Genomic DNA, 24507 nt, shown 5'->3' with positions numbered 1-24507 from the left:
TGTAAGATAGAGTCCAAACAAAGCACAGTGGTCCCATTTTGCTGAGTAACAGAGATCAGAGTTCAGGGCAGATGAAGAAGTTGGAATCTTTAGGACACAGAGAGATAAAGAACACCAGAAGGTAAATAGGTGGGTAAATACAAAAGTCTATATTTTTTAGTGATTTCTTTAAAGGATAACTGACTGAATAAAGCAAAACATGTGCAAGACGGAGTTTATATTTGTAGAAGTAAAAGATGAGATAAATATAGCTCAAAGAATGGGTGAATATAAATGGAATTATACTGTTATAAGAATATTACATTTGTGAAGTGTCAGGTATCAAGACAAGTGGAAAGTATGAAGAGGGAGGTATGAAGTGGTAAAATATTGACTAACTAGACTTTGATAGGTTAAGAATGCACATTATTAGCCCTAGAGCAAGCATTAAAAAATTATAAGAATAAGCTAAGATGCCAATAGGGGAAATAAAATGGAATACTAACAAATATTTGATTAACCTAGAATAAGACAGGAAAGGAAAAGAACAAGAAAGGATCCCCCCCCCCAAAAAAAGGGACAAATGGAAAAGAAACAGCAAGATGGTAGATTACAACCCAACTATGTCAATAATTAAAACAAAAAAATGGAATGGATAAAACACAGAATGGATTAATAAAAAAAAGACTCAACTATATACTGTACGGAAGAGATGAACTCTAAATATAAAGACACAAATAGATTGAAATTAAAAGGACAGAGAAAGTTATACTGTGCACACAATAGGCTTATATTAATATGAGACAAAATAAACGTCAAGACACAGAGTTGATTACTAGGAAAGAGGAATATTTTTTAGGGATAAAAAGGCAGTTTGGGGGCTTCCCTGGTGGCACAGTGGTTAAGAATCCTCCTGCCAATGCAGGGGACATAGGTTCGAGCCCTGGTCTGGGAAGATCCCATATGCTGCGGAGCAACTAAGCCCATGCACCACAGCTACTGAGCCTGCGCTCTAGAGCTGCTACCCACAACTACTGAGCCTGCGTGCTGAAACTACTGAGCCTGTGTGCCTAGAGCCCGTGCTCCACAACAAAAGAAGCCACCGCAACAAAAAGACCACGCACCACAAGGAAGAGTAGCCCCCGCTCGCCACAACTAGAGAAAAGCCCACACGTAGCAATGAAGACCCAGCGCAGCCCAAAAAAAAAAAAAGGTAGTTTGGGGACATCCCTGGCAATCCAGTGGTTAACGCTCCACACTTCCACTGCAGGGGGCACAGGTTCGATCCTTGGTCAGGGAACTTAGAGCCTATATGCCATGCAGCCAAAAAAAAAAACTGTTTAAAAAAAAAATGCTATGGGCTTCCCTGGTGGCGCAGTGGTTGAGAGTCTGCCTGCCGATGCAGGGAACACGGTTCAAGCCCCGGTCTGGGAAGATCCCACATGCCGCGGAGCAACTGGGCCCGAGAGCCACAGCTACTGAGCCTGCGCATCTGGAGCTTGTGCTCCGCAACAAGAGAGGCCGCGATAGTGAGAGGCCCGTGTACCGCGATGAAGAGTGGCCCCCGCTTGCCGCAACTGGAGAAAGCCCTTGCACAGAAACGAAGACCCAACAGAGACAAAAATAAATGAATAAATAAATAAATAATTTTTAAAAAATGCTTGCATTCCTATACACTAATGACGAAAAATCAGAAAGAGAAACTAAGGAAACAATCCCATTTACCACTGCAACAAAAAGAATAAACATACCTAAGGAGGCAAAAGACTTGTACTCAGAAAACTATAAAACACTGATGAAAGAAATCAAAGATGACATAAACAGATGGAGAAATATACCATGTTCTTGGATTGGAAGAATCAACATTGTGAAAATGACTATACTACCCAAAGCAATCTACAGATTCAATGCAATCCCTATCAAACTACCAATGGCATTTTTCACAGAACTACAACAAAATATTTCACAATTTGTATGGAAACATAAAAGACCCCGAATACCCAAAGCAATCTTGAGAAAGAAAAACACAGCTGGAGGAATCAGGCTTCTTGACTTCAGACTATACTACAAAGCTACAGTAATCAAGACAGTATGGTACTGGCACAAAAACAGAAATATAGATCAATGGAACAGGATAGAAAGCCCAGAGATAAACCCACGCACATATGGTCACCTTATTTTTGATAAAGGAGGCAAGAATATACAGTGGAGAAAAGACAGCCTCTTCAATAAGTGGTGCTGGGAAAACTGGACAGCTACATGTAAAAGAATGAAATTAGAACAATCCCTAACACCATACACAAAAATAAACCCAAAATGGATTAAAGACCTAAATGTAAGGCCAGACACTATAAAACTCTTAGAGGAAAACATAGGCAGAACACTCTATGACATACATCACAGCAAGATCCTTTTGGACCCACCTCCTAGAGAAATGGAAATAAAAACAAAAATAAACAAGTGGGACCTAATGAAACTTAAAAGGTTTTGCATAGCAAGGAAACCATAAACAAGATGAAAAGACAGCTCTCAGAATGGGAGAAAATATTTGCAAACAAAGCAACTGACAAAGGATTAATCTCCAAAATATACAAGCAGCTCATGCAGCTCAATATCAAAAAAACAAACAACCCAATTAAAAAATGGGCAGAAGATCTAAACAGACATTTCTCCAAAGAAGATATACAGATTGCCAACAAACACATGAAAGGATGCTCAACATCACTAATCATTAGAGAAATGCAAATCAAAACCACAATGAGGTATCACCTCACAATGGTCAGAATGGCTGTCATCAAAAAATCTATAAACAATAAATGCTGGAGAGGGTGTGGAGAAAAGGGAACCCTCTTGCAGTGTTGGTGGGAATGTAAACTGATACAGCCACTATGGAGAACAGTATGGAGGTTCCTTAAAAAAACTAAAAATAGAATTACCATATGACCCAGCAATCCCACTACCAGGCATATACCCTGAGCAAACCATAATTCAAAAAGAGTCATGTACCACAATGTTCATTGCAGCACTATTTACAATAGCCAGGACATGGAAGCAACCTAAGTGTCCATTGACAGATTGAGGCCACTCTTCCTGGCTTACTGTGTCCTCACATGACCTTTCTCCTGGGCACAGGCGCAGGTAGAGAGATCTCTGGTGTCTCTTCCTCTTCTTATAAGAACACTAATCCTATCAGATTAGTGCTCCACCCTTATGGCCTCATTTTACCTTGATTTCCAACTTAAAGGCTTTATCTCCAAATAGAATCATGTTGCAGATTAGGGCTTCAACATATGAATTTGAGGAGGACACAATTCAGTCCACAACACCGTATACCAGGAAGATGTAACTGCTAAATAAGTAAGCAACTAATTGAGTTTCAAAATGTATGAAGAAAAACTGATGAAACTAAAGAGAGGACTAGGTGAATCCACAATTATTGTTAGAGATTTTAGTTATTAATAAAACAATTAGAAAATCAGTAAAAACATAAAAGATCTGATGCTATACCCAACAAATGCAGAGTACATATCCTTCTCAAGAACATATGGAATGGGCTTCCCTGGTGGCGCAGTGGTTGAGAATCTGCCTGCCAATGCAGGGGACATGGGTTCGAGCCCTGGTCTGGGAAGATCCCACATGCCACGGAGCAACTAGGCCTGTGAGCCACAACTACTGAGCCTGCGCGTCTGGAGCCTGTGCTCCGCAACAAGAGAGGCCGCGATAGTGAGAGGCCCGTGCACCGCGATGAGGAGTGGCCCCCGCTCGCTGCAACTAGAGAAAGCCCTCGCACAGAAACGAAGACCCAACACAGCCAAAAATAAATAAATAAATAAATAAATTTATAAAAAAAAAAAAAAAAAAAAAAAAGAACATATGGAATGCTGACAAGGACAGACTGTATGGTGGGCCATAAAATATATCAATATTGTTCAAAAGATTAAATCTGACAGATTATGCTCTCTGGTAACAATAGAATTAAATTAGAAATCAATAACAATAAAATACCTGGAAAAATCCCCAAATATTTGGAAATTAAATAACACTGTTCTAAATATTAAGTTACGAGGAAAATTAGAGGGTATTTTGAACTACATGATAGTAAAACCACAAAATATCCAGATTCACGGATGCAGCTGAAGTAGTTCTTATAAAGACATTTATACCTTTAAATGCCTATTTTAGAAAAAGAAGAAAGCTTTAAAATGAGTAACCTAAGTTTCTACCTTAAGATGCTAGGAAAGAAGAGTAAATTAAACCCAAAGTAGAATGAAAGAAATAATTAAAAGCAAAATCAATGATATAGAAAATAGGTAAATAAAAGAGAAAATGAACAAGTCCTAGAGTTGATTCTTTGGAAAGATTAATAATTAATAAGCCCTCTAGTGATACTAGTCAAGAAAAAGCAATAAAATGCAAATTACAAATATCAGGAATGAAAGAGATGTCACTACAAATTCTACAGACATTAAAAGAATATTAACAGAATAATATACACAATTTTATGCCAATAAATTCCATAACTTAGATGAAATGGACAAATTCCTCAAAAATCTGAATAGTTGTAAAACTCTTAAACTAAATCAAGCAACTCTCACAGAGAAAGCTCTAGGCTCAGGTGGAAGAACACACATTTGTGGAAGAAATAACAGTCATACAAACTTTTCCCAAAACCAGGAGCATTTTCATTCATTTTACGGGTCAGCATAATATTGATGCCAAAACCTGACAAAGACAATTTAATAAAAGAAAATTATGAGGTGGGACTTCTAAATAGTGTCGCAGAGTGAGTAGCTTGACAAATCTTCCCCAAAAGCAACAATAAACTGGATATAATTGTCTAAAGCAATCATTTCAGGATTCTGAAAATTGACTAAAGGTACACAGCAAATGAAGTAGCAGTTATTCATGAAAATCAATAGAACTTTGAGTTAGGAACAATAAGAGTCTGTTCAACTTTAAAGGGACAAACTGTGAAAACTAGCAGCTTCACCACCAGAGAGGGCTCAATAGATTTGGAATGGAACTTGGATGAACTCTAAGTTCAATAGCATTGTCAACAACAGTAGCACATTCGGTAGCATATGAACAAGGAAAAACAGTGGCTCAGATAGTCTGAGGTTTCAGTACTAGCTGGGGCAAAAAATGGATTGGCAGACTATCCAGAAATTTATTAAGGAGGTCTGGGAAATAAGTCATAGGAGGCCCTAATAAACTCTCCATATATCCATGCAGGAGAGACCAGAGAGGGCCCAAACTATGCACACACAAATGGCTGACTATGAGTCAGCACACAAATGCAAAGGAGATGAAAGGGCACAGAAATTAAGAGCCAAGGCAGCCATAAAACCTGCTTGAATTTGAACACAAAGTAAACTTTAAGACATAAAATACTACTAGAAACAAAAGGACATCTCCATAATGATAAAAAGGCCAATTCTTTAGGAAAATAAAGTAGTTATAAATGTATACACATCTAACAAGGAAGCCTTAAAGCATATGAAGCAAAACAACAGAATTTAAAAGAGAAATGGGAAACAACAGTTGTAGCTGGAGACTTCAGTAGTCCACTCTCAATACTTGATAGAACAACTAAACAGAAGATCAGCAAGGATACTGAAGACTTGAACAGTGCTATCAACCAACTTGACCTAATTGATTCTATCCAATGACAGCAGAATATATAATCTTCAAGCATACAAAAAACAAGTCTCATAAATCTAAAAGGATTGAAATTGTACTAGGTATGTTCTCCAACCATGTTGGAATTAAGTTAGAAATCAACAATGGATATAAATTTGGGATATTCCCAAGTATTTGAAAATTAAACACTGTTCTTTTAAATAACTGATGGGTTAAAGAACAATCTACAAGGGAAGTTAGAAAATATTTTCAATTGAATGAAAATGGAAAAGCAGAATATCAAAATTTATAAGACATAACTGAAGTGGTGCTTAGAGGGAAACTTACAGCTTTAAGTACCTATAGAAAAAGAAATCAAGCTTATAGACATGGAACAGATTGGTGATGACAGAGGTGGGGTTGGGGGTTGGGTGAAATGGGTGAAGCCTATCAAAAGGTACAAACTTCCAGTTATAAAATAAATAAGTCATGGGGATGTAATGTACAGCATGGTGACTATAGTTAATAATACTGTATTACATATTTGAGAGTTGCTAAGAGAAAAGATCTTAAAAATTCTTATCACAAGGAAAAACCTTTTGTAACTACGTATGGTGATGTGCTATGGAGATCAATTCACTGTATATACAAATATTGAATCATTATGTTATATACCTGAAACTAACATAATGTTGTATGTCAATTATACCTCAACAGAACAAAAGTGCCTACAGAAAAATGGAGCATACTGAATCAATAACATAAGCTTCCACCTTAAGAAACTAAAAAAGACCAAATTAAATCCAAAGCAAGCAGAAGGAAGGAAATAAAATAATACAGATTAGAGTAGAAATTAATGAAATAGGAAACAGAAAAACAATAAACTCAATAAAGTCAAAGTTCTTTGAAGAGTCAACAAAATTGATAAGTCTTTAGCTACTTTGACCAAGAAAAAAGAAGACATAAACTAACAAGATTAGAAATAAAAGTGAGGACATAACTGTTGACCTTACAGAAAGTAAAAGGACTAGGGAAATATAATAAGCAGCTTCATGTCAAGAAATTAGATAACTTAGATATAACAGATAAATTTCTAGGAAGACACAATTACCAAACTGACTCAAAAAGAAATTAAAAATCCATACAGATATATATTAATTAAAGAAATTAAATAAGTAATTTTAAATCTTCCTACAAAGAAAAGCCCAGGCACAGATGGCTTTACTGGTAAATTCTACCAAATATTCAAATAATAAATAATAACCATCTTTCATAAACCCTTTCAGAAAATAGAGGAAGGGACACTTCCCAACTCATTCAATGAGGCTAATATTACCCTGATACCAAAGCCAGACAAAGACATCAGAAGAAAAGAATTCTGTATGTAAAAAATTCTCAGGAATTCACAAAATGAACAAACAAAACTGATTAGCACTAATACATGAGTTTAACAAGGCCACAAGATACAAGGTCAGTATAAAAACGTCAACTGTATTTCTATATATGCTTAAATATTTAAAGAAGAAATAATGCCAATCTTTCAGAAAAGAGGGAATGGTTCCTAATTCATCCTATGAGGCCATCCTATAACACCAAAGTCAGACAAAGACATCACATGAAGAGAAAACTACAAATTAATATTCCTCTTGAAATTATACAAAAAACTTTAAATTATTAGCAAAGCTAACCTAGCAACATAAAGGGATTATTTACCCTGACTGAGTGGGACTTATCCAAGGAATGCACAGCTGGTTCAACATCAGAAAATTAAATTAATACATCATAGTAATGTGAAAAAATGACATGATTATCTCAATAGACACAGAAAAAGCATATGATAAAATCCAACACCCACTCATGATAAAAACTCTCAAAAAACTAGAAAATAAAAGGGAACTTCATCAACCTGACAAAAGGCACCTAAAGCTAATAGTGTATGTAATGGGAAAAGACTGAATATTTTCCTCTTCAGATCAAAACAAGATAAAGATGTCCATTCTTGCCACCTTTATTCAGCATTGTATTGGAGGTTCTAGTCAGGGCAATAGACCAAAATAAGGAAGTAAAAGGCATCCACACTGGAAAGGAATAAGTTAAACTATCTTCATTCACAGATGACATGATGTAGAAAATCCTAAAACTTCCCCTCTGTCCCCACCCCCACTCCATCTACTAGAACTAAGAAATGAGTTCAGGACGGTCACAGTATATCAGATCAATTTACAAAAATCAATTGTAAATGTGGTATTTACAATATTTATGTAATGTAATATTTTTCAGCCATAAAAAGGAAAGAAATACTAATACATGCTGCACTATGGATGAACCTTGAAAACATGCTAAGTAAAAGAAGCCAGATACAAAAGGCCACATGTTACATGGTTTCACACATATGAAATATCCAGAGGAGCAAATCTATAGAGACAGAAAGTAGATCAGTAGTGGGCAGGGGCTGGGCACAGAGAGTAATGGAAAGTGATGGCTAATGGAGCCAGGGTTTCTTTGGGGGTGAAAATGTTCTAGAATTAGATAGTTGTGGTGGTTGCACAACTGTGCATATATATGCTACAAACCACTGGGAATACACTAAAACCACTAAATTTTACACTTTAAAAGGATGAATTTCATGGTATGGGAATTGTATCTAAATTTTTAAAACCTATTGTATTTCTACACATTAGTAATGAATAATCTGAAAGTTAAAATTAAAAATAAATTCAATTCACAAAGAACAAAAAATTGTTAGGGATGAACTTAATGAAAGGAGAACAAGATTTATACACTGAAAAATTTAAAACATTACTGAGAAAAATGAAATATGAACAAATAAGAATCATTACATGTTCATGGATTGGACGACTAAATACTGAGATGGCATTTCTCCCCAAATTGATCTATATATCCAATGCATTCCCTATTAAAATCCCAGCAGGCTTTTTGTAGAAATTGATAAGCTGATCCTTATTGACATGGAATTGCAAAAGACCCAGATTAGTCAAAACAATTTTGAAAAAGAAGACATGGACTTCCCTGGTGGCGCAGTGGTTAAGAATCCGCCTGCCAATGCAGGGGACATGGATTCGAGCCCTGGTCTGGGAAGATCCCACTTGCCGTGGAGCAACTAAGCCCATGTGCCACAACTACTGAGCCCGCGAGCCACAACTACTGAAGCCCGCGTGCCTAGAGAACAAGAGAAGCCACCACAATGAGAAGCCCGCACACCACAACGAAGAGTAGCCCCCGCTCGCCACAACTAGAGAAAGCCTGCACGCAGCAACAAAGACCCAACTCAGCCAAAAATAAATAATAAAGTAAATTAATTAATTTTAAAAAGAAGACAAAGGACTTACTCTATCACATTTCAAACTTAATATAATGGTACAGTAATCAAAACAGTATGGTAAGGGCATAAGGATAGGCCTATAATTCAATGGCACAGAATAGAGAATCTAGACATAAACTCATATTTATGGTCAATTGATTTTTTTTTTTTTTTTTTTTTTTTGGTCAATTGATTTTTGGTGATGACAATTCAACAGGGAAAGGATATTTTTTCCAATGAATGTTGCTGGGACAATTGGATATCCATATGCAAATTGGATGAATTCAGACCCTTACCTTACATCATACAGAAAACTTACTCAAATTAATTATAAACTTAAATGTAAGTGCAAAAACTGTCATTCTTTTAGAAGAAAATGTATGAGAAAACCTGCAAGACTCTGGGTTAGGCAACGAATTCATAGATACGACACAACAAAAGCACAAGCCTAAAAAAATGGATAAATTTGACTCCATCAAAATTCAAATCTTGGGCTTCCCTGGTGGTGCAGTGGTTGAGAATCTGCCTGCCAATGCAGGGGACACGGGTTCGAGCCCTGGTCTGGGAAGATCCCACATGCCGCAGAGCAACTGGGCCCGTGAGCCACAATTACTGAGCCTGCGCGTCTGGAGCCTGTGCTCCGCAACAAGAGAGACTGCGATAATGAGAGGCCCGCGCACCGCGATGAAGAGTGGCCCCCACTTGCCGAAACTAGAGAAAGCCCTCACACAGAAACGAAGACCCAACACAGCCATAAATAAATAAATAAATAAAATTAAAAAAAAAAATTAAAAAAAAATTCAAATCTTTTGTGCTCCCAAATACACTATCAAGAAAATGAAAGAACAAGCCACAGACTGGGAGAGAATATTTGCAATACTTATATCTGACAAAGGACTTCTATCCAAAACTTAAAACTCCATACTAAGGAGATAAAGAGACCAGTTGAAAAAAAATGAGCAAAAGGCTTGGACACTCTGTAAAAGAAAACATATGAATGGCCAAGTAGCATATAGAAAGATGCTCAATATCATTATCATCAAGGAAATGCAAATTTAAAACGATCATGATACACACTCACTAAAATAGCTAAAACTAAAAAGACTGACAATACCTAGTATTAGCCAGGATGTGGAGCAGATTTAATGCTCACACATTTCTTGTGGGAGTGCTAACCTGTATATTTATTCTGTGATATAGTTTTAGTAGTTTATTTTAACATTAAACATCCACTCATTATAAGACCAGTAATTCTACTGCTAGGTATTTATCTGAGAGAAATAAAAATATATGTCCAGAAAAAGATTTGTGCATGCATGTTCATATATTTACTCATAATAACAAATACTGTAAATAATGCAAATGTCCCTCAACAGGAGAATGGATAAATTGTGGCATATTCTTACAATGCAATACTATGTAGTGAATGTAATGTAATGAATACTAACACATGCAACAACATGGGTGAACCTCAAAAACATTCTGCTGAAAAACATTCCACCTCTCTCACTGAATCCGTCATCAAGTTTTGTGTATTTTATCCTCACAATGTATCTCATGTCTTTTTTTCCCCTTTTCTTTTTAAAAATTGAGATATAATTTACATATAACATTGTATTACTTTTAGGTATACAGAGTAATAATTTGATATATGTATATAATGCAAAACACAAAAAAGTACATCCTGCATGATCCTGGTTATATGAAGTTCTGTAACAGACAAAACTAATTTATAGTGCTATAAATCAGATTAATCATTTCATGACATGGGGAATGGGAAACTTCAGTTGCACAGGGGTATGAGGGAACATTCTGGGGTATCAGAAATGTTCTTCTACATCTGGAAAAGAATGGTGGTTACTTGGGTTAATACCTTTGTCAAATGTCATTGTGCTGTAGATACTTGAAATGTTATTGTATGTAAACTATTCCTCAGTAAGGTTTATTAAACTTTTTAAATACTCAAAGAGTTAAGGGATAAGATAGCATCCATTAAAATTATTGGAGGTTTTAAAACAAAGCAGGTAGAGATTTTAATTTAAGAAAAGACAGATATGAAAATTCAGTTTAAAATCTTAGACATGAATAGCATTTGAAATATCTGAGTAGATAACTGGACATAACTACTATATGTAAACTGGACCCAGTGAAACAGAATAGTAGTGAATTGAATGAGAGAACTAAGAAAATCACCTAGAACTACAGAGCTAAAGACACTGAGAATTTGAAGAGTAGTTTGGAGACATGGAAGATGGATCAAGATGCTGTAATATATGTGTAACAAATTTTGGAAAGAGAAAATGGAAAAAGGCAATATTCAAAGAAATAATCACTGATTTTTTTTTTTTAAGAATTGAAGAAAGACAACAGTCTTCATGTTGAAAAAGCATATCAAGTGAGGGACAAATTTAAAAAAACCACTCTCAGATATATTCCAGAGAAACCGCTGAAAATCAAAGATTTTAAAAAATGCTAAAAGCTATTAGAAAAGAGAAACCACATATAACGGAGTAAAAATCAGACTTACGACAGGTTGCTCACAATTAACAATAAATGCCAGATGATAATGATGTATCGGTAAAGTGCTAAGGAAAAAATGAATGATATATCTCTATTTATCATATATATGATAAATAATAAAATTATATATACATATTATATACTATCATTCAGTAATGAAGGCAAAATAAAGACATTTTAAACATCTATAGAACAAGAGTTTCCCATTCATATATACTCACTGAAAGAACAATTAAAGGACAGATTGCAGCAAGAAGGAAAATAAAGCCAGAAGGAATGGTATACAAGCAACAGAGAGCAAAGTAATTGGCAAAGCATATTGGTAAACCTAAGTAGTCACTAAAACAACAGTAACATTTTGTGTTAAAAAAAACACTAATAGGGCTTCCCTGGTGGCGCAGTGGTTGAGAATCTGCCTGCTAATGCAGGGGACACGGGTTCGAGCCCTGGTCTGGGAAGATCCCACATGCCACGGAGCACCTGGGCCCGTGAGCCACAACTACTGAGCCTGCGCGTCTGGAGCCTGTGCCCCGCAACGGGAGGGGCCGCGATAGTGAAAGGCCCAGGCACCGCTATGAAGAGCGGTCCCCGCACCGCGATGAAGAGTGGCCCCCACTTGCCGCAACTAGAGAAAGCCCTCGCACGAACCGAAGACCCAACACAGCCAAAAATAAATAAATAAATAAATAAAGTAGCTATTAAAAAAAAAAAAAATTAAAAAAAAAAAAAAAAAAAACACTAATACTAGAATTCAAAATAAAAATCACATGGAAGATGCTGAGAGGGAAGTTAAAGAATATCAAAAAGAAAAATCCCACAGATGCTTAGAGGGAAGTTGAAGCATATCAAAGTCCTTTTTAAAAAATTTTTGTTTCACATAACTGGAATGTCATTTATTGTCAAAGTGGTGAAAGATGTCTCAAGCCCCTACATCCCTTTTTGTTCCTGTCAATAATCCTATAAACTGAAGGAGGGAAGGGACATGTAGTTGATATTGCAACCCAGTGTGTGTACATAAGACAGAACACAAAGTTACACAAGGTAATAATCATTATGTGAGTGATCACTATGATGTTTTACATTCTGTTCTGCCTTATTATATTTCACTTTTTTGGTATTATTTAATAACATTTTAAAATTGATTTCATTGTCCACATGGTCCTGAAGCTTGAAAAACACTTGTAAAAGTGTTTCCTGAGAAGTCCTAAGTACTTACCCCTCCTGCTTTAAAAATATATGATACCAAGACAGAAATTAGGTAAAAATTAAAAGTTAAATGAAAATAGATATGATAGAGATTCGTTAATTAGTATAAAGTGCTCTGATATCCTCTCAGTTTAGGATATTTTACTTGATGAATGTTCACATTATAACTAGCAGCATCCTATCACCAGAATGGAAGGCTTGAATTCATCTTTATAACCACCTCTCTCATTGAATCAGTCATCAAGTTTTGTGTATTTTATCCTCACAATGTATCTCATGTCTTTTTTCTCCTTTTTTCTTTTTAAAAATTGAGATATAAATGACATATAACATTGCATTACTTTTAGGTATACAAAGTAATAATTTGATATATGTATATAATGCAAAATGATCAGAGTTCTTTCTTTGTTTCAGTAGAGGACAGAAATCCTGAAAAACTTTAAACTTTGTTAGCAAAATAAGGGTGTATGGATGCCAAAATTTTAACTGTAACAAACAGAATATAAAAATAATGAATAACTTCCAAATTTAAAAGGGGAATAAGGATTACTCATTGTAACAGAAGGAAAAGAGAATAAAAAACACAAGAAAAAGAAGATTAAATAGAAAACACAAAATTAATGGTAGAAATAAGTCCAAATATTGTACATTACAATAATTATAACTGGATAGAAGTTACCTACAAATAAAAGACAGAGACTCTGAAATTGGTTTTTAAAAATCCAGCTACAGGGACTTCCCTGGTGGTCCAATGGGTAAGACTCCACGCTCCCAGTGCAGGGGGCCCAGGTTCGATCCCTTGTTGGGGAACTAGATATCCCACATGCGTGCCACAACTAAGGGTCTGCATGCCACAACTAAGAAGCCCACATGCCGCAACTAAGACCTGGCGCAGCCAAAATAAATAAATAAATAATAATTTTTTAAAAATCCAGCTCCATGCTATTTAAAGAAACATATCAAAAATGAAATGACATTCAAACGTTGAAAATCAAGGGATGAAAAAGTTATAACAGTCAAATACCAGCAAAAGAAAGTTGACATGAGTAGAATTTAAGTAGATAAATATTTAATAGGAAAAATAACAAGTTTCACTGAGACCAGGAAAATTTGACCCCACCCCTGCCAGGCTTGAAAACAATAAGTAGGAAATTTTGTAAGCTATATTTGTGTTGAGTCTTTTTTTTTAGTTGCGGCATGCAGACTTCTTAGTTGTGGCATGCGGGCTTCTTAGTTGCAGTATGCACGTGGGATCTAGTTCCCCGACCAGGGATGGAACGTGGGTCGCCTGCATTGGGAGTGCGGAGTCTTACCCACTGGACCACCAGGGAAGTCCCTGTGTTGAATCTTTAAAATTGAACCTTAAATCTACCTAGCAAGCCCTTTTTTTTTTTATTGGATAGAAGCTGACTTTCATTGTTAGAGTGAAAATACATAATTCTCATCTTATACTTTTAAAAGAAGGTGTAACTTTTCTTCCACCTGAATGTAAAAGGGCACATAAAAACAGATGAGGTAGACAGTAAGCAGAGAATCAGATAACATGATCAGATTCACATTTTATAGCCATCCTTTTGGCTGCTGCAAAAGGATAGATTATAGGGCAAAGATTTAACGTAAACTGTCAGGTGAAAAATGCAGACTACAAAGTAATACATATATGGGATTGACTGTCTACCTTACGCTCTAAAAAAAATACTGGGGGGCTTCCCTGGTGGCGCAGTGGTTGAGAATCTGCCTGCTAATGCAGGGGACACGGGTTCGAGCCCTGGTCTGGGAAGATCCCACATGCCACGGAGCAGCTGGGCCCGTGAGCCACAATTGCTGAGCCTGCGCGTCTGGAGCCTGTGCCCCGTGACGGGAGGGGCCGCGATAGAGAAAGGCCCGCGCACCGCGATGAAGAGCGGTCCCCGCACCGCGATGAAGAGTGGCCCCCGCTTGCCGCAACTGGAGAAAGCCCTCGCACGAACCGAAGACCCAACACAGCCAAAAATAAATAAATAAATAAATAAATAAATAAGAAAATCCTTTAAAAAAAAAAAAATACTGGAACCAAGCAACTATAATAAAATTAACAATCATTATCTTTGAGTGGTAGAATTACTGGTAATTTTTATTTTTCTTTATACTTTTCTGGATTTTTTTGATGAAGAAAATGTTACTTTAAAAACGTAGATATTTCCACAAATTTTCTTTAAATAGGAATAGGGAGGCCATCTGAATATTGTAAGATCCAAAAACTCACTAACCTTTCTTTCACACAAATGGACTAAATATTGAAAACAAAACAGAATCTGATTGCTTTCAACCTTTATGATTATTAACAGAGATTGAAGCTCATCTAAATATTCTGGGGTGATAATTTCTTTTAGGAACTTGATCAAAATGCCACTGAAAAAGTCCACGCAATGTTCACAGCCATTGACGAGCTCTTGTATGAGCAGAAGTTGAGTGTACATATTAAAAGTCTACAAGAAGAGTGCCAACAGTGGACATGTAGCTTTCCTCACCTCAGGTATTGGAGCCCTTGTATATTCATGGCTAATACTAAAATTTGAAGAGCAGATTTCCAAGAAAGCTTGTATTCTGAAATCTCTATGGGCATGGATTTATATAAATAAGGCGATGTGGTATAAAGCCTCAGATGACAGAAAACTCATGTTGATGGAAGTTTCTCAGAGTTTTCATAACTACCAATATACTGTCCTAATCAAGTAAAACAACTTCTATACCAGTAACTGTGATCTGTGTACTGTGGCTGTCCAAAGAGCCTTTCTTTTGAACAAGAGGGTCAGAAAATATATTTGATTACACTGTTGTCTATAAGTAAATTCTTATGCATGTATACTTGAAAGCAAACATAGGCTATTAGGAAGCTTTCCTTAGAAACTGCATTAGTGCACTTACTACACATACTTAAAATTTATAAAGCTTCATGTTCTTAAGAATATAATTCAGTTTTCACTAATTTGGCCTGGCTTTCACCCATTTTGGCAAATTTAATGAAGATTGTTATAGAGGATGGAGGGCAAATTACAAATGTTTGCCCAATTCCCTTGGATTTTTTTCAGTGGGGTGGAAAACCTTTATCCTTTCTATCTCCATTGTATAGGAGAGAGATATACCTTTAAAAAGGCTCTGGATTCACATTTTTCTCAAGAATCATTCTAAATCAGTAATGGACTAAGTATGTACTAGACTTCTATGTAGAGCCATCAAATTTGTTCCAAAAATACCTACATTTTGTATGTATGCCAGGTGAAGGTGCTTAATTATCTCTTTATGTTCTTCACTTTGAAGGATTCTGGGTAGGCAGATAATCACTCCAAGTGAAGGTTATGGACTGTATCCTAGGTCCCCTTCTGCTGTTTCAGCTTCACATGAGGCAACACCGTCTCAAGAAAGAGATTCTACTATGTAAGTATTCTAATATGTAAGTACTTACGTATTCTAACGTGCAAGTATTATATTCTACCAGTTATACTAAGGGATTAAAATACTTCTTCCTATTTATTGGTATTTAGTAAAGCACAGCAAATTCTGTAAGATTGACCATAGTCTTTATGCATATTAGAATTTTGTTACTTAGTTTTTTGTTCAAAAACTATGACATTCTCTAGGATTTAAGGGTTATTCAGATTCATATATATCTACATCTGTCTATAAATATAGGCACTTCCCTCTTGGAATAAATGTGTAGATAGACTGGCTTAAAGAAATTCAGGGATCTAAGAAACAGACTTTAAAAGTTTTTTGAAAAAAATTTTGAAAAGTCATTTTCTTAAACGTGTAATACTAATTAAAACTTAATTTCTTTATGGAAGTTAAACTGGTATTAGTTTATCAGCTTAAAATGGGTAATTAGTACACTAGCTAAAATGGCTAATTCTTTAACACCTCAAACTCTTTATTTTTATTTTTACTTTTTAAAAATATTGGGAATCCCCTGGTGGTCCAGTGGATAAGACTCCGTGCTCCCAATACAGAGGGCCTGGGCTCAATCCCTGGTCGGGGAACTAGATCCTGCACGCATGCCGCAACTAAGAGTCCGCATGCCGCAACTAAGAAGCCCGCATGCCGCAACTAAAGATCCCGTGTGCCACAACTAAGACCTGGCACAGCCAAATAAATAAGTAAAAAAATAAATTCCTTTACTTTTTCCCAAGACTGTAATTTTACTTATACTGATACCTTCTAAGAGTTGTAGTAATACTTGCTTTTGATGCCTTTTTGGGCTTGTAGTAATTTCATCAGACCACAAAGTAAAACATTATTGTCTTAGGCCAGTTAAGGTTATGGGATCTGGGTTATCAACTAACTGATTTTTGGTCAGAGAATGGGATTTGTTTACTTCTTTCAAAGTGATTTAAGCTCAAGCTGCTGGTCACTAGGCTGAGCTTTCTTTCTAAATTTAAACCTCATGTATTACATCAATAAGCCTTTTTAAGTTTACTCCTTTTATATAAAGGTCAGACTTTTACAAACTAATGTCTCCCACAGAAATGATGTATCCTTTAATTTTCACTGACCAAAATTACATAACTTACGTCCTGCTATTAAGATATATTTACCCGATCCATTAGTATAAACTTTATATATGCCTTATTGTTTTATAACTATAAATAGCAGTTCCATTTAGAGATTCCAAAGAAATAAGGAACAAATCTGAGCAGTTAGCTCCTCCTTTTTTAGGACATCTGGCTAAATCATCATTCTGCAACTTAGTACAGGCAACCTTTCTTTCCTTTTTACTTGCTACCACCACTGCTGCTTGGTGCTTCTTATTTTTCGTTCTGCTTTTCTGGATTATTTGACTTACAGTTTTCAATAATTACCTTTCTTTACTATACAGATGAAACAATTACCTATCTATACTTTATATACAGACATATATTTAAATGAAACAAGTTATTCAGCTATATTAGCATGTCACTACTTATTGAAAATAATAACAAATTAAATATAATCCATATTTATTTTCCTAGCACTACCACTTTGTCCATACTTGATATTTTCTCTCGAGTACCATTAATGAACTCATTGCATTTCAAAATATTTATATATTTTAATTAACCATAATTATTATTGATGCTCAAATTGTTACAACTTAGCCATGTCAAGCTAGTTCCTTTGTTTTTGTCTTGACTGTATCCTTGTTTTCTGGTTACAATAGGATGCTCCAGGCCCATCCTGGAAAAAAATTGTTTCTTCCTTGAAGGCACGGTATCAGCTGAAATTCAAGGAGACCTAATTCCTTTGAGAGGCTACTAGTATTTGAGAACAAAATTTGGGTAGTGAGGGTATGTAAGTTGGTGATGATGCTGCAATTCTGCCACTTTTTGTAATAAGTGGTGTGAAAAAATGTGTCAAGAATTCATTTTGGTATTTTTCAGTTTAACAAATCAGTTTTCCATAAAATATGAGGTTGATCATCTACTTTCTACAAAAATAACATTTCAAATTATATCCATTCTTGCCCCTCCACATTACATCAGATTCTCCTTTTAAAGTTCAGGGTTAATCCTTTCTGTCCCCACTTAAAAATCTTCAATAGCTTCCCAGTGAATTTAAGATACAAATCTAAAATTATATCATAAGCTGGCCCCGGCCTACATCTCTACCTTTATCTTCTGTCACTCTCTCTCTCATTCATTAATCCTCCCACACTGGATTTCTTTCAAATCTCAAATGTACTAAACAAGGTATTTGGTCCAGCTTCCATTCTTGAGGAGTTCTTGGGCCAGAGGAAAGTAATATAATAAACAACACAAAAATACAGTCTCTTCCTTTTTGTATCTCTAACACCTCACACAATGTGTAGAACATGGTTAGCATCAACTTTTTTTTTTTTTACTAAATTAAAACATCATATTTATATGAAAACAAACTCCATGAAAATGAATTAATTGATATTATGGTTGCAAAACAATGTTATCAATCAAAACAAATTATTAGTGTCTAGGTCAAAATGGAATTCCAGGAACTTTATAACAATAGAAGATGGTGGCAGCATAAGGAGGAAACACAGGCCAGAAAAGGACCATGAACAGATGAGTCTGAGGACATTTCCATTTGAAAAAAAACTATGCAGTCATCTGCTTCAAATTAGCTTAAGGGGCTTACCTACCCTTACTTTAAATACATACCTCAACAAAAATTAACTATATCTAATAAGTTGCTAAAGTATATGACTATATGCAGAATTATAACCCTTAAAAAATCATTAAAGAATGGAGAGCTCAGAAATAAACCTCTGCGTATATGACTAAATAATTTTCAGCAAGGGCACCAAGACTACACAATGCGGAAAGGACAGTCTCTTCAACAAATGGTGCTGGGGAAAGAATGCAAAAGAATGAAGTGGGACCCTTATACCATATACAGAAATTAACTCAAAATGGATTTTATAGACCTAAATGGAAGACCTAAAACAATTAAAACTCCTAGAATAAAACACAGGGGAAAAGCTTCAGGATACTGGATTTGGCAATGATTTATTGGATAGAACACCAAAAGCCTAGGCAACAAAAAGCAAAAATAGACAAATGGGACTACATCAAACTCAAAAATTTCTGTGCGTCAAAAGAAACAATCATCAGAGTGAAAAGGCAACTTATGGCATGGGGGAGAATATTTGCAAATTGCATGTCTGATAAGGGGCTAATATCTAGAATATATGAGGAACTTCTACAATTCAACAACAACAACAAAAATAACCCAATTTAAAAACGGACAAAGGTGGGCTTCCCTGGTTGCACAGTGGTTAAGAATCTGCCTGCCAATGCAGGGGACATGGGTTCGAGCCCTGGTCTGGGAAGATCCCACATGCTGCAGAGCAACTAGGCCCGTGAGCCACAACTACTGAGCCTGTGCGTCTGGAGCCTGTGCTACGCAACAAGAGAGGCCGAGACAGTGAGAGGCCCGCGCACCACGATGAAGAGTGGCCCCCACTTGCCACAACTAGAGAAAGCCCTCGCACAGAAACGAAGACCCAACACAGCCAAAAATAAAATAAATAAATAAGTAAAATTAAAAAAAAAAAAAGAGAAGTGAGGAGCTGGGATCTGAACCCGCATTAAAAAAAAAAAGAGAGAGAATAACACAAAGCATACATTGGTTATATTTAATATTTGGTTAAACTGAGAGCCATTTAAAAAATTGTACTGCTCAGATTTGACTGACTTTCTCCAAAGTAAACCTGCTGAAGTGAAGGCGTCATCATATATTCATTGAATACCTGGGTAGGATGAGAAATTCAAATATAAGTAAGGGAAGATACTTGCCCTTTAGGAGTATGCATTTTGAACAATGACGGAGTTATTGAAATAAACATATAACCTCCTGAGGTACCTTAAAGAGCTAATTATGAATGTAAATATTATTAGATTTTTTTTAAAAACGTATTTTATAGCCATAGCTGTTGCATCTGAAAAGATAGCAAGCAGTATTCAATAGTGCATAATATATCTAAGTAGAGTGGGTCTATGGCTAGTATTTATTTATTCCTGTTCTGAGAAATAACAGGTATTAAGGTTTAGAGTAGCCCAGGAAGGTGTCACTAGGGCAAGGGACCTTGAGCTGAAACTTGTGCGAATGAGTTGCTTTGAGAACTGTTTATGTTGAACATAATATTTTTCCTCTTCCAGATTTGGTATTAGGGAAAAGAAGTTACATTTTTCATCTTCATATGCTCCTAAAGCATCTTCCATTGCCAAATCCCCTATCTTGTGTTCTATGGAAAGAGAAGAGGAAGACTGTATAATCTTCTCAGAAGGAATAATAGAGGAATACCTAGCATTCGACCACACAGATATGTGAGTATTATGTCTTTTAAACTTTTTACTCCCCTCCTATTTTGTTGTTAATATCTATTTTTTCTAAAGTATACTACCAATATTACCTATAATTAAGTTGATGTCTGTTTGTTATTTATTTTCTATTAGTTCTCAGTTATCCAGTGTCATGTACTTAGTTGATATAAATTCCTATTGCTTTCACATACCAGTCTTCCTTGTATGTTTTCTTCCTGCACACGTCATTTGCCTCTTCCTGAGATTAAACATTTTTAAATGAATTAATTTTTTTCTCCACATAATTTGATTTTCCTCTTTGTAAAGTATCACCAGTAACTCATGAAAACTTTATTCATCTGATTCTAAATCCAGTGCTCTCTTCACTATTCCATGCTACTTTTCTGATATATTAAACTCTTAAATTATTCCTCTAAGCCTTTAAAAGCTCAGAATTGATAGTCACGGTAGTACATCTAGAAGTGAGAATTTCATTTTAGGCTGTGAGGCTGTGGTTAAGTCTAGTTAGTGTCACATGATTCTGGACTTCTTCCCATATTTCCTACTGAGCCATGCTTACTACATGCTCAAGGTACACAGTCCTAGGGTCAGGTAAACACAACCCAGATTTCCAAACATAACACCGTTGAGCTAGCTCATTGTTCCAAGGGAATCATAAGTATGTTCTTTTGGTTTTCCAGAGATTGCCCCCTTCCCTTTCACTTCATCTGGCCTGAGTCAAATTATCCATATTTTCTCTTCCTTTTTCCTCAAAGGTCTTTTCCCTTCATTTTAACTTATAAAAAATACAGCAGATTTAACTAATTTAAAATGTGATGTTCATGGCTCATAGGTGTCCCTGGGGCATCTCTTCCCCTTTCTTGATAGTAAACCCAAATGAATTTTCAGGTAAAACGGAAGATTTTTAGAAAGGCAGTCTTCTCTTTAGAGATATCACTGAGATATTGAGATGTGACGAATGAAATCATGTAAGTTTGGAAGAAAATGAGATATGAAATATTTTTTTTTTAAATAACTTGGGAATAGGGAAGGTCTTTCTAACCATAGCACAAAATCTACAAGTCATTTAAGAAATTCTTTAAAAAACTACATAAAATAATATTTCTGCATAGAAAAAACTCATAGAGTCAAAAGACAAATGACAAACTGGCAAAAATATTTGCAGTTCATGCATGCACAGAGGCTTAATTTCCTTAATATGTATATAAGTAAGGAAAAGATTAAGGATGAAACAAAGAACATGAATAGTTCACATTATAAGAAAATGGATTTTAAATATATGAAATGGAATTCAATCTCATTCACAATTAGAGATGCAAATTAAAACTATAATGAGTATTCTTTTACATGTCAGACTATCAAAGGACAAAAGATAAAGAAGGTTAACAATTCCTTGAATGAGAAAAGAGGCATATTCTTTCACTACTGGAGAATTATACCACCTATTTATTTATTTACTTAGGTTTATCAATAATTTATCCTTCTTCATTGTCAGCACGTTCCATGGTATGGATGTACCACAGTTTGTGCACCTGTGGAAGGACACCTGGGCTATTTCTAGCTTTTGGCTATTATTAATAAAGCTGCTATGAACATTCATGCACAGATTTTTGTATGAACAAAAATTTTCATGTCTCTGGGATAAATGCCCGAGAGTACACTTTCTGGATCCTATGTATACCACCTCTTTAAATTGAAATGCACATACCCTTTGACTCAATAATTCTATTTATAGGAATTTATCCTACAGATGTAATACCCATGTAGCCAAAGAAGTACATACATATTGTTCCCAACTTAAGATGAGTTGACTTATGATTTCTTGATTTTGCGATGGTGCAAAAGTGATACATATTCAGTAGCAACTGTACTTTGAATTTTGATGTTTTTTTCCTTGGCTGGCGATATGCAGTATGATACTCTCTCGGGATGCTGGGCAGCAGCAGCAAGCTGCGGCTCCCAGTCAGCCACACAATCATGAGGGTAAACAACCAATATACTTAAAAACATACAACCATTGCTTTTCACTTTCAATAGAGTATACAATAAATTACATGAGATATTCAACACTTTATTATAAAATAGTTCTTGTGTTAGATAATTTTGCTTAGCTGTAGGCTAATGTAAGTGTTCTGAGCACATTTAAGGTGGGCTACGCTAAGCTATAATGTTCAATAGGTTAGGTGTATTAAATGCATTCTTGACGTGATATTTTCATAAGTTCATTGGGCTGTAACCCAATACGTAAGTCGAGGAATATCTGTAGAAGGATATTAATTGCAGTATTGATTATAAAAGCAAAGGTTAGTTGATCAATAACTGTCTAGTTAGATATATTATGGTATACCCAATGGAATACTCTGCAGTTATTTTTTAAAAGAGGCAGATTTATATGTATTGATAGGGATCATGGACAAGATACATTGACAGAAGAGTGAGATGCAGTACAGTGTATAATGTAACTATCTCCCTGGACCTATGTATGTTTGCTTCTGAGGATGAAGACTGGGAGACAGAGATGTAGGAGACTTATTTTTCACTACATACATATATTTCCTTCTATACAATTTGAATTTTTATATGACTATGTTATCTCCTCCAAAAAGAAATATAAATTGAAATACATTTAATGCTAATCAGCCTCCTCTGCCACTTAATGCCAGGCTAGCTCTTCCTTGGGAAAGGAGAAGCAAAGGGAGTCTGGCTGCCCTGCTTAAATCTCTTAGCATCCTTCTTACCTGCCTACAGTTTCCTATTTCATTCTTGAGCACTTTGTTGCCCTAGGAGTAACTTTCACTGTAAAGGTACTTCTCTCCACCCAAGCCAGTTCCAGAATTTGCTTCGTCTTAGTTTATAATACATCTGTCATAGATAAGCACATCCATCAGCCAAATTTTCTTCCCCCAGAAATCTGGGGCTACTGGCACTCATTGCCAGAGAAGAGACAGACTTGCCTAACTGGAAGTTTCTGGGTTACAGATACACAGTCTCCAGAAGAGCCTCAGAGTAGCTTCCTGTGCTGTTGGGCTTCCCTCTTTTTCCTTTACAGCCAATTACCAAATGTTTATTTGGATTAGTAAAAGTATACTAATTTTAATAATATATGTGGACTATTTCCCTAATGGATCATTGCCTCAAATAATTATGCAGCATAATCACAGTAATATGCGCATCGTTAACTGTGTCAAGTTAATATTAATCTAAATGTTATCCAGTTACAACAAAAAGATTATTTTTGTGTGCTTAATTGTCATAGATTGCTTGTTGCTCAATTTAAAATGCCCATCTATTTAAAGCTTAAAAAAGTACAATGATTCTCAGTCTTCTTTTTCTTGTTCTATTTTTTTGGCAGAGTTGGGGGGTGGGGTGGGATGGGTGTAAAAAGGGAAATGCAGAGTCTCCTCTGTTGAAAACTCCCTTAGTTCACAAGCCTATTTAATACCTGTGCTATATATGCGGGGAGGAAGGGGGTGGTGGCGGTGGGAGCATAAATCACACTCCTAAGCAGCCAAAAGACAGTGGTGAACACCCAGTGAAGAGTAACCATGAAGTCTTTCCTTCTTGCTTCTGTTACAGGGAAGAGGGGTTTCATGGAAAGAAATCAGAAGCAGCTACAGACAAACAGAAATTAGGGTACCCACCCATTGCTCCATTTTACTGCATGAAGGAGGATGTCCTTGCTTATGTGTTTGACGATGTGTGGAGCAAGGTCCTAAGCTGTATGGAGCAGCTGACACGTAGTCACTGGGAGGGATTTGCTTCTGGTAAGGCTCTTTGTGAAAACAATGTAAAAAAATAATTGCTTATGCTTTCCAAACCGTAACCAGTCTATTAAATTATATGTTCATTAGTACAAAAGAATCATATTTGTATTTCTCATAGAAACTAACAGATATTTGGAAAGTATCTGGGAATGAGTGGATGAGTAACAAGGCCTACTCTATGATGACTAGATAGAGATTGTGCTTTCTCTTTGAATATAATTATTTGTGAGAAAAAACATGTGCAAATACATTTAAAACACTGCTTTATTGAAGAATTGATATACAA

At 35.7% G+C, this 24507-nt stretch overlaps 2 protein-coding genes across 6 annotated transcripts in view; one reads left to right on the top strand and one right to left on the bottom strand.

Annotated features, from left to right (window-relative positions):
* ECD (ecdysoneless cell cycle regulator) overlaps positions 1-24507 on the bottom strand; it is a 92513-nt gene that overhangs the window by 44127 nt on the left and 23879 nt on the right. The window lies entirely within an intron of this gene.
* The window catches only part of FAM149B1 (family with sequence similarity 149 member B1), a 61184-nt gene that overhangs the window by 15909 nt on the left and 20768 nt on the right, over positions 1-24507 (top strand). For all 5 annotated transcript variants that reach the window (XM_028162957.2, XM_028162958.2, XM_028162956.2 and 2 more), the window contains 4 exons: positions 15019-15161; positions 15947-16063; positions 20293-20460; positions 24034-24221. In XM_028162957.2, the coding sequence (XP_028018758.2) occupies positions 15019-15161; positions 15947-16063; positions 20293-20460; positions 24034-24221 (616 nt within the window). The remainder of the gene's footprint in view (positions 1-15018; positions 15162-15946; positions 16064-20292; positions 20461-24033; positions 24222-24507) is intronic.

Source organism: Balaenoptera acutorostrata, chromosome 16 (genome assembly GCF_949987535.1).
Source record: "Balaenoptera acutorostrata chromosome 16, mBalAcu1.1, whole genome shotgun sequence".
In the NCBI taxonomy this organism is placed as follows: domain Eukaryota; kingdom Metazoa; phylum Chordata; class Mammalia; order Artiodactyla; family Balaenopteridae; genus Balaenoptera; species Balaenoptera acutorostrata.
This window is presented reverse-complemented; position numbering and strand designations above follow the sequence as displayed.